The sequence below is a fragment of the Hyla sarda genome, chromosome 8 (assembly GCF_029499605.1).
Source record: "Hyla sarda isolate aHylSar1 chromosome 8, aHylSar1.hap1, whole genome shotgun sequence".
Lineage (NCBI taxonomy): Eukaryota > Metazoa > Chordata > Amphibia > Anura > Hylidae > Hyla > Hyla sarda.
The window spans coordinates 185,511,097-185,525,513 of record NC_079196.1 but is presented as its reverse complement, the minus strand read 5'-3'; the positions used below and the strand labels follow the sequence as shown (position 1 = coordinate 185,525,513).

Sequence of the window (14,417 nt, the reverse complement as noted above, 5' to 3'; positions counted from 1 at the left end):
CATGTGCTGCACACTAGAGCGGAGAGAACACGCCTCCCCGAGTGACGTCTCCTTTAGCCAATCTGCAGCTAAGACAATAACCGGCCCGTCACACGGGGGCGGGACCATCGGCTATGATTGACAAGTACTCACGCCCCCTCGAGTGCGCAGAACGCCATGGAGAGGGGGTAGAATGGGCGGGGACTGGGTTGAATGGCAGTCTTTTCCGCCAATGACGAGGTGATTTGGCTTGAAAGGCCCCGGGAGGAGGTCGGCCTTTCCTCGTCGTGTGGCGCGGCCGGCGGGAGAGGTGGGATTCCTGGTCTGCTTCACCTCCGGAGACTGGGGAGACAGGGATAACCGGAGCCTTACGAGGGAGGCCGCTGGGACCGCACGGAGAAGGGGCTTATTGCCAATCGTGTGCCGGCCGAGACTGGAGGCGCCTCTTCCTTGTGCGCAACGGCAGTGGCGTCAGGCGCTTTGTCTGCATCCCAGGCGGGTGAGGCGGAGACACGAGTAGGAGGAGGGAGTGGGGGAGCGACCCCACAGGGTGGAGGTACGGGGTACGGAGCAGGTATGGGCTTGTGTACATCACACGGGGCGCCCAGGGCAGCCTGCCAAGGCTTTATACCTCCGTGCACCGCGCTCTGGATGGGGGCGGCAGTGTGTACAGCCCGGACCCCTCCAGCCAGCGGAACAACTCGTGTGTGTGGTGCGGAGCGGTGCCGCTGTGTGAGGGCGGATGTAGGTACCAGCCCGGTGTACAGCAGCATCTCCTCCTCGGTGCACACACAATGTCGCCACAAAGGACTGATGACCACTCAAGGTGTCTGCACCTCCGGCTGCTGGGGCCGGGCGTGTCCGCCTCCACGAGCCCCCGGGCGGGATGCCGCATCTGTGCGGCCACTTCTGCTGAGCACGGGGCGCAAACATCGCATCATGTGGCTGCGGCTTCTGTGCGGTCCCATTCAGGAACAATGCATTGGATGTGCTGCTCTACTGTATACAGGAGCCTGCAATCTGTCAGTGTCACATCCTATAGAGAATACAGGACACCGGGACAGAACGGGTTAAGGCTCTGTTCTGGGCCAAATACGGAGCTGAATGGGCTGTTGCACAATGGACACTGAAGGATTCCATTGGCTTTACCCTGATCTCTCTGCTGCCCATTTTTAGCAGGATCTGGCAGGACCAAAAATTTCTCTTAGGCTGCGTTCACATCGCGATTTCTCCATCCGACTTTAGTAAACGATTTTATAACATAAAATCGTATATAAAGTCGGATCCATTGACGTCCATTAAAAAAATCCGATTTGATCTGCATCCGGTTTCACACAATTTTTGTTCGGGTCTGAAATCTGGTTTGATCCCGATTTCAGACCTGAACAAAAATCGTGTCAAATCGGATGTGTGTAATGGATCCAATTTTTTTTAATGGAGGGCAATGGATCCGACTTTATATACGATTTCATACGATTTTAAGTTAAAAAATCGTTTACTCAAGTTGGATGGAGAAATCGTGATGTGAATGCAGCCTTAGCGATAACGCTTCAACACAGAACCGAGCCTTGTCATATGGATTGTGGAGCTCTAGTGGCTACAAACATTGACACCCGGCAGGTGACACACACAATGGGGCTTTACCAGGAGAAATCACCCATCCAATCAGCAGGCTTCAATACACACCGCTCCAGATTTATCAATCTGGTTTTGTTGTAACAACCAATCACAGCTCAGCTTTCATTGTACCAGAGCTCATTAAGATATGAAGGCTTAGCTGTGATTGGATGTTATGATTAAAGGAGTAGTCCAGTGGTGACCCAGTGGTGAACAACTTATCCCCTATCCTAAGCATAGGGGATAAGTTGAAGATCGCGGGGGGTCTGACCGATGGGGCCCCTGCGATCTCCTGTACGGAGCCCCGACAGCCCGCGGGAAGGGGGCGTGTCGACCTCCGCACGAAGCGGTGGCCCACACGCCCCCTCAATACAACTCTATGGCAGAGCTGAAGCGCTGCCTTCGGCAATCTCCGGCTCTGCCATTGAGATGTATTGAGGGGGCGTGTCGGCTGCCGCTTCGTGCGGGGGTCAACACCCGCTATCTGGCCGGAGAGCCTGGCCCCCGGACAGAGAGATTGCAGGGGGCCCCAGCGGTCGGACCCCCCGCAATCTCAAACTTATCCCCTATCCTTAGGATAGGGGATAAGTTTTTCACCACTGGACTACCCCTTTAAGGCGAGATAGTTTTGGTTTCAGGCAGATTGATAAATCTGGGCCTCAGTAGTTATTTTGACCATTAATGTTTAGTAGGATGGCGGTAGAAATCACTGCATCACATCTTTACTTGCGTAGCCTAAATGCCATGCACTGGAGTCTTGATGTTCATGGCTGAAGTGTAGTTAACATCATTAGTAGTTGCTCCAGTCATTCATATGTGTGTGACTACAGTGAGCCCTGGACTTCACAACATATCTGTGCCATGCAGCTGACGTCAGATGGGTGGCTCAGTCTTCATGAGGAGGCGTTGTTAGGCTGCTTTCACACTATATAATTTTTTTTATTTTTTAAAGACCAGTTATAATGTTCCGTAAAGGAAACTCTTAAGACCGGCCATTACAAAATCCCAGTCAAGTCTATGGGATTTTGTGATTAGCCATTATGATCCGTTAATGCCCATTATTACCGGACGTTATTTTGTGACAGGAGAGAAAACGGTACATGCACAAATTTTCTCCTGTCACAAAATAACGTCCGGTAATAATGGGCATTAACGGATCATAATGGCTAATCACAAAATCCCGTAGACTTGACTGGGATTTTGTAATGGCCGGTAACGGTGCTCCAACCCCTGTATCGCCCGTCATTACGCACAAACTCGCTCTGTGCAGTAATGAGAGTGCGGTGCTGCAGCGGCAATCCCGGGGGTCCCCAGCAGCAGGATAGGGGATAAGATGTCTAGGTGTGGAGTACCCCTTTAAGCTAACAATCGAGTTTACAAGTTTTTATAGCCTTAGGCTGGGTCCACACTACGTTTTGTCCCATACGGGAGCGCATACGGCAGGGGGGAGCTAAAAGCTCGCGCTCCCGTATGTGACCGTATGCGCTCCCGTATGTCATTCATTTCAATGAGCCGACCGGAGTGAAACGTTCGGTCCGGTCGGCTCATTTTTGCGCCGTATGCGCTTTTACAACCGGACCTAAAACTGTGGTCAACCACGGTTTTAGGTCCGGTTGTAAAAGCGCATACGGCGCAAAAATGAGCCGACCGAACGTTTCACTCCGGTCGGCTCATTGAAGTGAATGGCATACGGGAGCGCATACGGTTACATACGGGAGCGCGAGCTTTTAGCTCCCACCTGCCGTATGCGCTCCGGTATGGGACAAAACGTAGTGTGGACCCAGCCTTAGCTGAATGGCAGCAGTTTTTCCAATGGTTTACAGCTTGTCTTGAACTATTGACCCTCCATTCCCTTCACTTATACAAGTGTCTCTAGTCCTGCAAAAAACATTTCCTTAACCCCTTATCAGTGAGAGGCTAGGTTACCCATGGGTTCCCTGTAAAAGCAGAACACAACACTATGGAAAGTATAAGTATTGCCGCTCCTAATTGTGCGTTGTGTGCCATATAGTGAAGCACATGAAAAGCTTCTTTACGGTCACTTAACGTGTTCGTTTTGCGCTTACGTGAGGCACTGCATGCATTGGTCTTTATTCTTAAAGTAGAGCAGTCATTAATTATAACTTTTTGTGAATTGGGACATTTAAACTTGCGTTTTTTTTTTTTTTATTCCAATCTAAATTTAGTAGGAGTCGGTGCATTGTTTGCCGACTCCGACTCCAGGTACCCAAAATTTTGTCCAACTCCACAGCCCTGGAATTCTGACATGTGAACATGGCCTCGTGGGACATATTTGCTACTATTTTATATTTTTTTTTTTTCTGCAAATGCACTAAATCTATAGGGAAATCTGTGCCAAAAATGTGTGTATTTGCGAAGTAAAAAAATCTGTACTTGAGGATTTTACTGCAGATCTGTGAGTTGACAGCTTAGGAAGGGTTTAGGCTTAGGAATTTTGACTTTTTTCCTTTTGAAGGAAAACTGTCCTCAGAATCACTTGCACTAACATGTGTACATGCTTACAGTGAGGGTGACAGCGATACTGGTGCCCACTCTGTCTACATTCCTCCTCAATCCCTTTTCTCCTGGATATACAAATGAACTGCTTGATGCGTGAAAATGGCCAGCCAGCATCCTTCTAGTAACGCATGGCGTGGAGCCGTTACACAGACGTAGCCAGCCGGACATCACTGCATTGGGGGGAGGAGGAGTTGGTTATGCCCCAAGAATGTCACTTGCATATCCAGAAGTATGGGGATGACAGAGGCACAATGCAGGAACCAATAAGTAGTATTGTCATCCGCACTTCAAGCCTGTACCAACAGGTAGTGATAGTGACTCTGATTCCCTTTTAGGTCTGTGGTAAAGATCTGCATTAGAAATGGACATGCTGCAATTAATAAACTACCCTGTGGGTTAACTTCCATGCTGAAAAATACTGCAGCTTGCTGATGTTTGTATAATCGTATTCACATGTGGGATACTGGGCTTTTCCATGCAGAATTGATTCATGGCCTGTCCAAAGGATTGTCCATCGATATCTGGTGGGGGAGCAGTGTGTCAGCACCCCACCAGTTAGATATTGATGGCCTATCCTGCAGTAACAGGCAAGGACACTACACATAAAAGGGAACCAACTGCTTTTGGCCCTGTAAACAGCATAGATTTGGCCAAGGCAGCCCTGCTGCTAACCTGAGGATGGGCCATCAATTTTGCATTGGAAAAAAACCCTGTAAGTTAGAGAAGCTTTTACAGGCTTTATTTTTCTTGCAGCAGACTACTAGAAGCTGGTAAGGCTGGCTTTACACAGCATTTGTCATGTTTTGCAGTGTTATGGTCCATGGTTTGCTGGCGGAAAGCTATGGTGTGTCTGCACAGAGATGTGCTATTTTGGTGAAATAGGCAACCACAAAACATAATGCAGATCCTTACATGGATTATGTATGGGTGCATTCACATAAGCGGGTTTTTGTGCAGCAAAATCAGCTCGTGTGAACGTACCCTAAGGGTATGTTCACATAAGCGTAGTTTTGTTGCAGATTTTGCTGCCCATTGAAGTCAGTGGGCAGCAAAATCTGCAGTAGCACATCTGCTGCGGAACTGCAGCAAAAATACGCATGTGTGAAAGCTCTAAGTGTATGTACAGACGAGTGGATCCACAGCATATATTACGCTGCGGATACACCGCCAAAGGACTCCTACAGGGTTCCTCAGATGTGCCTGCTCGTAGCAGCATATTGCAGACACTGCTGCGATGTGCAAACCACCGCGCATGTGCAGTGTACTTGCGCACATATCTGCTGCTTCCTGAGCTAGGCTGAGAGCAACCGCAATGTGCGAGTATACTGCGCATGCACGCAACGACTCGCACATCAGTGTGTCTGTTCCTCGTAACAGCGTATAGCCGATACAAGCAGGCACACCTGAGGCACCCTGTAGGGGGTCCTTCTGTGTATCTGCAGCGTAAAATACGCTGTGGATCCGCTAGTCTGAACGTACCGTTATTAAGGATCGACCAATTATCGGTTTGGCCGATATCGATTTTGGACATTATCGGCAATTACCTTGCCGATAATGCACCGCACCCACTGCACCGCCCCGGCCAGAGACCGCTGCTGCCACTGCCCCATTGCCTCCCCCATCCACGGTTTTATAATTACTGGTTCCCAGGGGCCGCGCTACTTCTGGCTCCTGCGGCGTCCTGCGTTACGCTGTGCGCTGCACAATGACTAGTGACGTCCTCAACGCGATGTCACTGTCAGTGCGCACAGTGACAGCTCAGGACGCCGCCAGAGCCAGAAGTAGCACGGACACCAGGAACAGGTAATTATAAAACCGGGGATAGGGGAGGCAATGGGGCAGCGGCGGTGGTTGGACTAAGGACCCGCAGGGGGAGAGAAGCGGGCGGCAGTGGTCTCAGGCCAGAGGATAGGCAGGTGCAGTGGTTGGACTCAGAAGGACCCCAGGACAGGCAGGGAGAGAAGCGGGCGGCGGTGGTCTCTGGCCTTCACTTCTACAGCTTTTTTGCAGAGGTACAGCTGCAGGACCCACAGTCCATTGATGAAGGGGATTTCATAATGGAGGGGATGTTCACACCTGGCATTTTCCACTTAAAAGTCCACAACATACGGTAATTCTTTTTACAAGTGAATGGGCTTTCAGACTGAGGAGTTGGGGACATTTTACAATCCAGTAGCCACATCTTCATGTGAAAATTTACTACTTGGAGATGTGGTGTCCCTAAAATTTGCCATATTGGCCAAAATGTAATATTAGGAATAAATTGTCTTCCTTGGGATCCCATGCTAATAGGCTCAGAATGAAAGTAGACAATGATTTGCAAGAGATGTCAATTCGGGCTGAACATTCATAGGCTGCTTCCAAACACCTATGGCAACCCCTGCGAGACCAGGCATTGAGAATCTCGCCATGCTCACTGAGAAGGGGGTGACTATTGCATATTACTTATTTTTTTTAATATAGTTGCTCCAGTGGTTTTTGTTACGCTTGTAGCATCCAGTAGAGTCCATATTTTGTCTCATACTCTTTTTAGCTGTGGTTGAAATGTCACCTTAATGGAATACATGGAGAGATTGCTTTCAAGTAAAATTCTTTGTGCAACATTTACCCATTATAGCAATAAGTCAACCTTTCATTCTCTTAAATTTCATCCAATTATATCAATTACTCAGCTGCAGTGGGTTGCCTTTTGAACTGGTGGCTGGACCCCTCATGTCAGCAGCTAATGCTGATAGTCGCAGTCACCAAAAAGTTAGGCTACAGTCACGTGCATTTATTTTAATTGTTCTGCTTGGTTATAGGAACGGAGCAATGGGAAATGGCCATGCTGGCTCTACTGCATACTGGACACACAAATGGTGCCTGAAAAGAGTTTGAAAGCCCCATAAACATCAGTTTGCTGATCCCGTGAAAATCCGTAGGGTCTGATGACTTTTTTGACTAGTGTGTGGAGACCTTTATTTAGCTCGGCCTTGTGAATGCTGTGGATAGTGCAATTGCCATCAAATTGACTGGCAGTGACCTGATCATAAGTAGTGAAAGGGAATATAATGGTGGTAGAAGTCTTCCCCTCTTAGATATGATTGACAGCTCTTGCATTCTCTTGATTGGACTCTAGAACTGTCACTCACATCTAAGAGGAGAGACTCACTACAGGGAGCATTAGGCACCTTACCTGCCTTCTGGGCACTTGCCATAGCAGCTGCCAGAACATCAAATCATCTTGTCCTTGGTCAGGTAGGTTGCGTGACCGAAACACAAGGTCTCATTACACCCCTCTCCCCATCATCTGTGCACAGTTAAAGGAGTAGTCCAGTGGTGACTCAGTGGTGAACAACTTATCCCCTATCTTAAGGATAGGGGATAAGTTGCAGATCGCGGGGCCCCCGACCACTGGGGCCCCCTGCGATCTCCTGTACGGAGCCCCAAGAGCCCGTGGGAAGGGGGTGTGTCGACCTCCGCACGAAGCGGCGGACGACACGCCCCCTCAATACAACTCTATGGCAGAGCCGAAGCGCTGCCTTCGGCAATCTCCGGCTCTGCCATAGAGATGTATTGAGGGTGCGTGTTGGCCGCCGCTTCGTGTGGAGGTCGACACCCGCTATCTGGCCGAATAGCCGGGGCCCTGTACAGAGAGATCGCAGGGGGCCCCAGTGATCGGACCCCCCGCGATCTCAAACTTATCCCCTATCCTTAGGATAGGGGATAAGTTTTTCACCACTGGACAACCCCTTTAAGAGTTTGGTCAGAGCAATGAAACAAATGTCTGTACACACTAGTGTCGTGGATCTCCTTTATAACCAGAGCTGTCATGGATCCGTCATACAATAAATCCAAGTGATCAGAGATGGACCCGGTTGGTTTTCCAAGTTTTGGTGACAGGAATGGTTCTTCCTGCTGCGCTATTCATGCTGTCAAGTGGCAGGACTCTTGATGAAGGCTGCATACGCTGCCATGAGCCTGGTTATTTATCTGCTGGATTTGTTTGGCATTAACGTGGAACACGGAGTAAAATACTGCAGAGCAGATGAAAGGGAGCTGTGTGTACATGCTAAAAATAGTTATTGACTGCTGCACTGGGTGAAGTTGTAAGCGCCTCTACCTGTTCACTCATCAGCCTTATGTTGGTGTGGCTTCCAGTTGACATCATGTGTGGTGTGTGTGACAGTATAAAGGGCCTTGTTGCCCACAGCAACCAGAATTAATCTTTTATTATTTCCAAAGCAGTTCTACAAATTGAAAGATGCTCTATTATTAACAATACCATTTTGTTTCCCTCTCCGGTGTGATATATATGTGGATTTCTGTAAATTATTCCTCTTTTCTATCTTAAGAAGATGCCCATTTCTGCAGTAGTGTTCATGCAGATGTATATAGTTCTGCCAAATGTATTTGACATACTCAGCCAGACATGCATTACATCAGTGACGGGCGGACTATTCTATTAACTATAGAACTTGTGACATCATTAGACATTATAAAAATACCCGTGGTGATGGCGCAGCTAGCAAATAATTTATAAGACAGTGTTATCTGTTCTCTATCCTCTGCACACAGCCTTTACAATGCACGGTTACTGCTAAGCTGTCTCCATACCATGTTGCAAGCAACTTTTTTCATTCCAATCTGTCTACCAATAGATATGTATACCCTTAAATTGTAAAGTACATGAAGAGAATGGTCTGTTTTTATGAAACTAGATGCATAGATGCATCACCTAAATGGACCAGTTCTACATTTTGAGGGTAACTGGCTAGTATGATCTGTCGTAATGTTAAGTTGTGGTGTTTAGCTGTATTTGGGTCTCCATGTGAATCGTCAAGGCATTCCAGTATCATGAAACACAAATAACAAGGACGTTTCTGAGCAATAGATCCAGATTGTGATGGTCACATTTGCAGCCCAGAGTTACTCACCAGTACAGGATACCCTGTATGCTACAGCCTTCTTTATATTACGTGACCAGTGGTCTCCATTCATTGCAGCTTAGAATTGTTTTCGAGGACAGACATACTGACTGTCATAATGGCCATTTGTAGTTTAGCACAGTTCCAGGATATCCAAATATCTTTTGTTAGGTGTGTCGAGTAGTTGTGGTCAGCAGCTCCATTCTCCATGAGTGTTTTAGGTCATGCATTTTGATCACTGAAGAATAATAAATTATTTAATTCTTTGTTCAATTGACACTCCTTTTCTTTCTTGTTTGCAGGACATCACCGTATACATGTGTCAGCGGTAGAATTCTTACAAAAAGCTTGGACAAACTGTATAAGGAGGAGGGCGGGGCATCTGGCCCTGTCCTCCTCCTTTCCGGAGAGCAGCCTCTTGTGTCTTCGGACCCCCATCCCGAGAGAGTGTATGTGGGTTTGTCATGAGTCCGGCCGGCTGCTCCCATGTGAACAGCTTTAAAGTGGACAATTGGAAGCAGAACCTGCGTGCTATATACCAGTGTTTTGTCTGGAGCGGGACACCTGAAACCCGGAAAAGAAAGGTAATTTTCAGTGCTGTTTGTAGTGAGAAACCCATATATATATATATATATATATATATATATATATATATATATATATATATTCAGAAACCTCCTGTTGATATTCAATGGTGCGTTGTCATACATCAGCTCCATATTGAAGGTCCTTATTTATATATAAAACATTTTTTTTTTTTTTTTTTCTCTAGCCAATCAATCGCTGGTCAGTGGGGTGCTGACGCCTAGCACTCCCACTGAACAGCTCCCTGCACTACACAGTAAATGGGGCCAGATGCTATTCACTCCAGTGGGAGCTCAGCTGAAGTACACTAGCAGCACCACTACAGAATGGAGCATTGGTTTCCGACCCTGGGGTGGAGAGAAGGTGTCAGGGTCCACCTTGCTCAGTCAGTTCAGGTAGCATGAAAGTGATGACAGGTTCCCTGTCAAGTGTTGTCCAGGATTTTAAGAAAACTGCCTAAGAACAGGATATATTAAAAAATAAGTGATTCTTAACCAATAAATTTAAATGGGCACTGTCAGATACCACAGGCATGGACAAAGTCCAGTAAGTGATGGTGGCCTAGTACTGTCTGATAGCACTCCTCTGTGCTCTCTCTCTCCTGTCTGATAGCACTCCTCTGTGCTCTCTCCTGTCTGATAGCACTCCTCTGGGCTCTCTCGCTCCCCTCTCCTTCTCTCGCTCCCCTCTCCTTCTCTCGCTCCCCTCTCCTTTGTCCATGCCTGTGCTTTCTATAAAAAGGAAATAACAACATTTTCTTATGAACTATATTAGGTTAATGCCAAGATGTACAACATATAAAAAGTGTTTGTATCTGAAAGTGCCATATTAAATCTAGTGCTCCTGTCAACATTCCTGTGGTTCTTGCTAGTCCAGTCGTGTCACACAGCAGCCAGTCACTGGCCTTAGCAGTCTCCTGCTCTACATGCAAGTGTCATCGCTGAGGCCAATGATCAACTGCAGTGATCACGAGAATGGTGCTTGATGGCAATGCTGCAGGACTGGTAGGGACCACAGAACTGACAGAAGACTTAACAGGTGAGTTTTATAACCTTTCCAGCTCTTAGACAAACTTTTTAAATACTAGGCAACACATCATAGGGACAGTAGTATGTAGGCTTAGGCTATGTTCAGCTTTTTGGTTTTTGACTGCAAGAATATTGTGGTCTGCTGTTTATAACCTGATCTGTCAGATTGTTGGCATTTTTAAGTGCCTTAGGAATCCGTTGTAACTGACTGGCTACTAGGTTCTTGGAATTTGTCTAGTGCTGCTTTACTATAGAAGTTCAGTGGTTTTATGCACCTTAACTAATAAGGTTCAGATATTTGGAGCCAATATGCTAGTGGCACAACCATAGGATTTACCATAGGATTTACTGTGGATGGATGTCAATACAAAACAACCCAAAATTTAGTCTCTAGTAGCAGTTCTAGAACAATCAGCTTAGGCTGGGTTCACACTACGTTTTAAGCAATACGGGGCCGTATATGGCTGGGGGGAAGTGAAAACCAGACTCTCCCGTATCCCAGCCGTATCCGGCCCATATATAATGTATTTCAATGAGCCGACCGGAGTCAAGCGCTGACTCCTGACTGCTCATTTTGGCCCTTTTTTTTTTATAAGTTTTTCTAACTGGACCTAGAACAGTGGTATACCACTGTTTTTTTTTTTTTTTTTTTTTTTTTTTTTTTTAGGTCCGGTGGGAAAACCGTATACGGGGCAAAAAATGAGCCGACCAGAGTCAAACGCTGTTTGAAATGCATTACATACATCCCTGGCCGGATATGACTGGGATGCGGGAGCACCCGGTTTTCGCTCTCCTCAGCCGTATATGCTCCCGTATTGCTTAAAACGTAGTGTGAACCCAGCCTTACCTGGCTCTATAGGGTTGACTTATCTAGGTTTATATTTTATTTATTTATTTTTTTTTTTTCTTGCGGTTTTGTATTTTACATTTTAATGGAGACTGGGTCAGCTTGGTCAGGTTTACACTTTGCTGGTGAGACCATCATATATGTTTGATCTAGAATGAGGCAGAGAATGCTCTTTCCACTTAGTTGTAAGAGTTAACACATTAAAGGAGTATTCCAGCGCAAAATAACTTATCCCCTCTCCAAAGGATAGGGGATGTGTTATAGATCACTGGGGGTCCGAGCGCTGGGGCCCCCGAGATCTCCTGGACGGGACCGTGGCAGTCTTCAGGAAGTGACGTTTCGTCCCCAGCAGAAAGCCGCGGCAGACACACCCCCTCCATTTATCTCTATGGGGTACATGGAGGGGGGCGTGTTGGCCGCCACGTCATGCGGGGACGGAACGCCCCCTTTCCAGCATACTGCTGTGGCCCTGTCAAGGAAATCCTGGGGGGCCCCAGCACTCGGAGGGTGGGGGGCCCCTCCCCCCTGTGATCTATAACATATCCCCTGTCCTTCGGATAGGGGATTAGTTGTATTTAAAGGACATCTGTAGTGCAATATAACAGCTCGAAGAGGAAAAAAAATAGTACCTGTCAATATTATGTTTTGATTGTCCACTGCTTGTGATGCTCAGGGTAAACGCAGGACGTCCGCAGCAGGGTTGCCATGGGAATCCCTTCAGAGTGCAAAAAGCCATGTTTTATGTAGCACATAGCAGTTTAGCGCTGTGTCCTTGCCTGATTCGTTTATACTAAAAGTCCTTTACTGCACTCAGCTTTTCAACTTGTTCTCCTTACACGTACAGTCATGGCCGTAAATGTTGGCACCCCTGAATTTTTTCTAGAAAAGTGTGTCTCACAGAAAAGGATTGCAGTAACACTTGTTTTGCTATGCACGTGTTTATTTCCTTTGTGTGTATTGGAACTAAACCAAAAAAGGGAGGAAAAAAGCAAATTGGACATAATGTCACACCAAACTCCAAAAATGGGCTGGACAAAATTATTGGCACCCTTTCAAAATCGTGGAAAAATAAGATTTCTTCGAGCATGTGATGCTCCTTTAAACTCACCTCGGGCAAGTAACAGGTGTGGGCAATATAAAAATCATTCCTGAAAGATAAAAAGGAGAGAAGTTCACTTATTCTTTGCATTGTGTGTCTGTGTGTGCCACACTAAGCATGGACAACAGAAAGAGAGAACTGAGGACTTGAGAGCCAAAATTGTGGAAAAATATCAACAATCTCAAGGTTACAAGTCCATCTCCAGAGATCTAGATTTGCCTTTGATCACAGTGCGCAACGTTATCAAGAAGTTTGCAACCCATGGCACTGTAGATAATCTCCCTGTGTGTGGACAGAAGAGAAAATTTGATGAAAGGTGTCAACGCAGGATAGTCCGGATGGTGGATAAGCAGCCCCAAACAAGTTCCAAAGATATCCAAGCTGTCCTTCAGGCTCAGGGAGCATCAGTGTCAGCGCGAACTATCCGTCAACATTTAAATGAAATGCTATGGCAGGAGACCCAGGAGGACCCCACTGCTGACAGAGAAACATAAAAAAGCAAGACTACATTTTGCCAAATTGAACTTGAGTAAGCCAAAATCCTTCTGGGAAAACGTCTTGTCGACCGATGAGACCAAGAGAGCTTTTTGGTAAAGCACATTATTCTACTGTTTACCGAAAATGGAATGAGGCCTACAAAGAAAAGAACACAGTACCTACAGGGAAATATGGTGGAGGTTCAATGATGTTTTGTGGTGTTTTGCTGCCTCTGGCACTGGGCGCCTTGAATGTGTGCAAGGCATCATGAAATCTGAGGATTACCAACGGATTTTGGGTCTCGCTGTACAGCCCAGTGTCAGAAAGCTGGGTTTCCGAGACCTTGGGTCTTCCAGCAGGACAATTACCCCAAACATGCGTCAAAAAGCACCCAGAAAAGGATGGCAACAAAGCACTGGAGAGTTCTGAAGTGGCCAGCAATGATTCTAGATCTAAATCCCATTGAACACCTGTGGAGAGATCTTAAAATTGCTTTTGGGAAAAGGCCCCTTCCAATAAGAGACCTGAAGGGAAGAGAGGTCCAACATTCCGGCTGAGAGGTGTAAGAAGCTTATTGATGGTTATAGGAAGCCACTGATTAGTCATTCTTTGCAAAGGGTGTGCAACCAAATATCAAGTTAAGGGTGCTAATAACTTTGTCCAGCCCATTTTTGGAGTTTGATGTGACATTATGTCCACTTTACAAATAATTTTTCCCTCCCTTTTTTTTAAATTTTTTTTCTTCCTTTTAGTTCCAGTACACACAAAGGGGAGATCTATCAAAGCCTGTGCAGAGGTAAAGTTGTCCAGTTGCCCATAGCAACCAATCAGATTGCTGCTTTCATTTTTCACAGGCCTTCCTAAAAATGAAAGACGCAAGCTGGCTGGTTGCTATGGGCAACTGGGCAAGTTTTCACTCTGCACAGGTTTTGATAAATCTCCCCCAAAGGGAATAAACTTTTGTATAGCAAAACATGTTATTGCAATCCTTTTCTGCGAGAAATACTTTTTCTAGAAGAAAATTCAGAGGTTCCAACACTTACGGCCATGACTGTATATCTGATTTTTCAATATTAATGTTAATAATTTTTTGTTTTAGTAATTAGCTTTGCTTGTCTCACATTAGGCCACCTCTTCCCACAAAAAGTGTGGAAAAAGGCATGTTCGTTTGCTTTTATAGAGCTTCTATGGGAAACGACCATTACAGCACCACCTGCGTTTTTATAATCTATTTAATATTGCTGCTCTGTTCTTCTTTACCGGTGACCCTCTTTTGTTTCAGCATTATGTCCAATACTTAAAAAAAATAAATAAATAAATAAACTACTAAGTAAATGATATTCCCGTGAGATAAAACA

The 14,417-nt window shown here is 46.3% G+C and overlaps 1 protein-coding gene across 2 annotated transcripts in view; it reads left to right on the top strand.

The window, feature by feature from the left end:
* The first annotated feature begins 230 nt into the window (after window positions 1-230).
* Window positions 231-14,417, top strand: part of USP22 (ubiquitin specific peptidase 22) — an 81,252-nt gene continuing 67,065 nt past the window's right edge. Inside the window, exons 1-2 of one of the 2 annotated variants that reach the window (XM_056533944.1) lie at window positions 231-478; window positions 9,326-9,607. In XM_056533944.1, the coding sequence (XP_056389919.1) occupies window positions 9,488-9,607 (120 nt within the window). In that variant the 5' untranslated portion in view covers window positions 231-478; window positions 9,326-9,487. Of the gene's footprint in view, window positions 479-520; window positions 536-9,325; window positions 9,608-14,417 lie in introns of those variants that run through there. The other variant, XM_056533945.1, reaches the window with a different exon arrangement.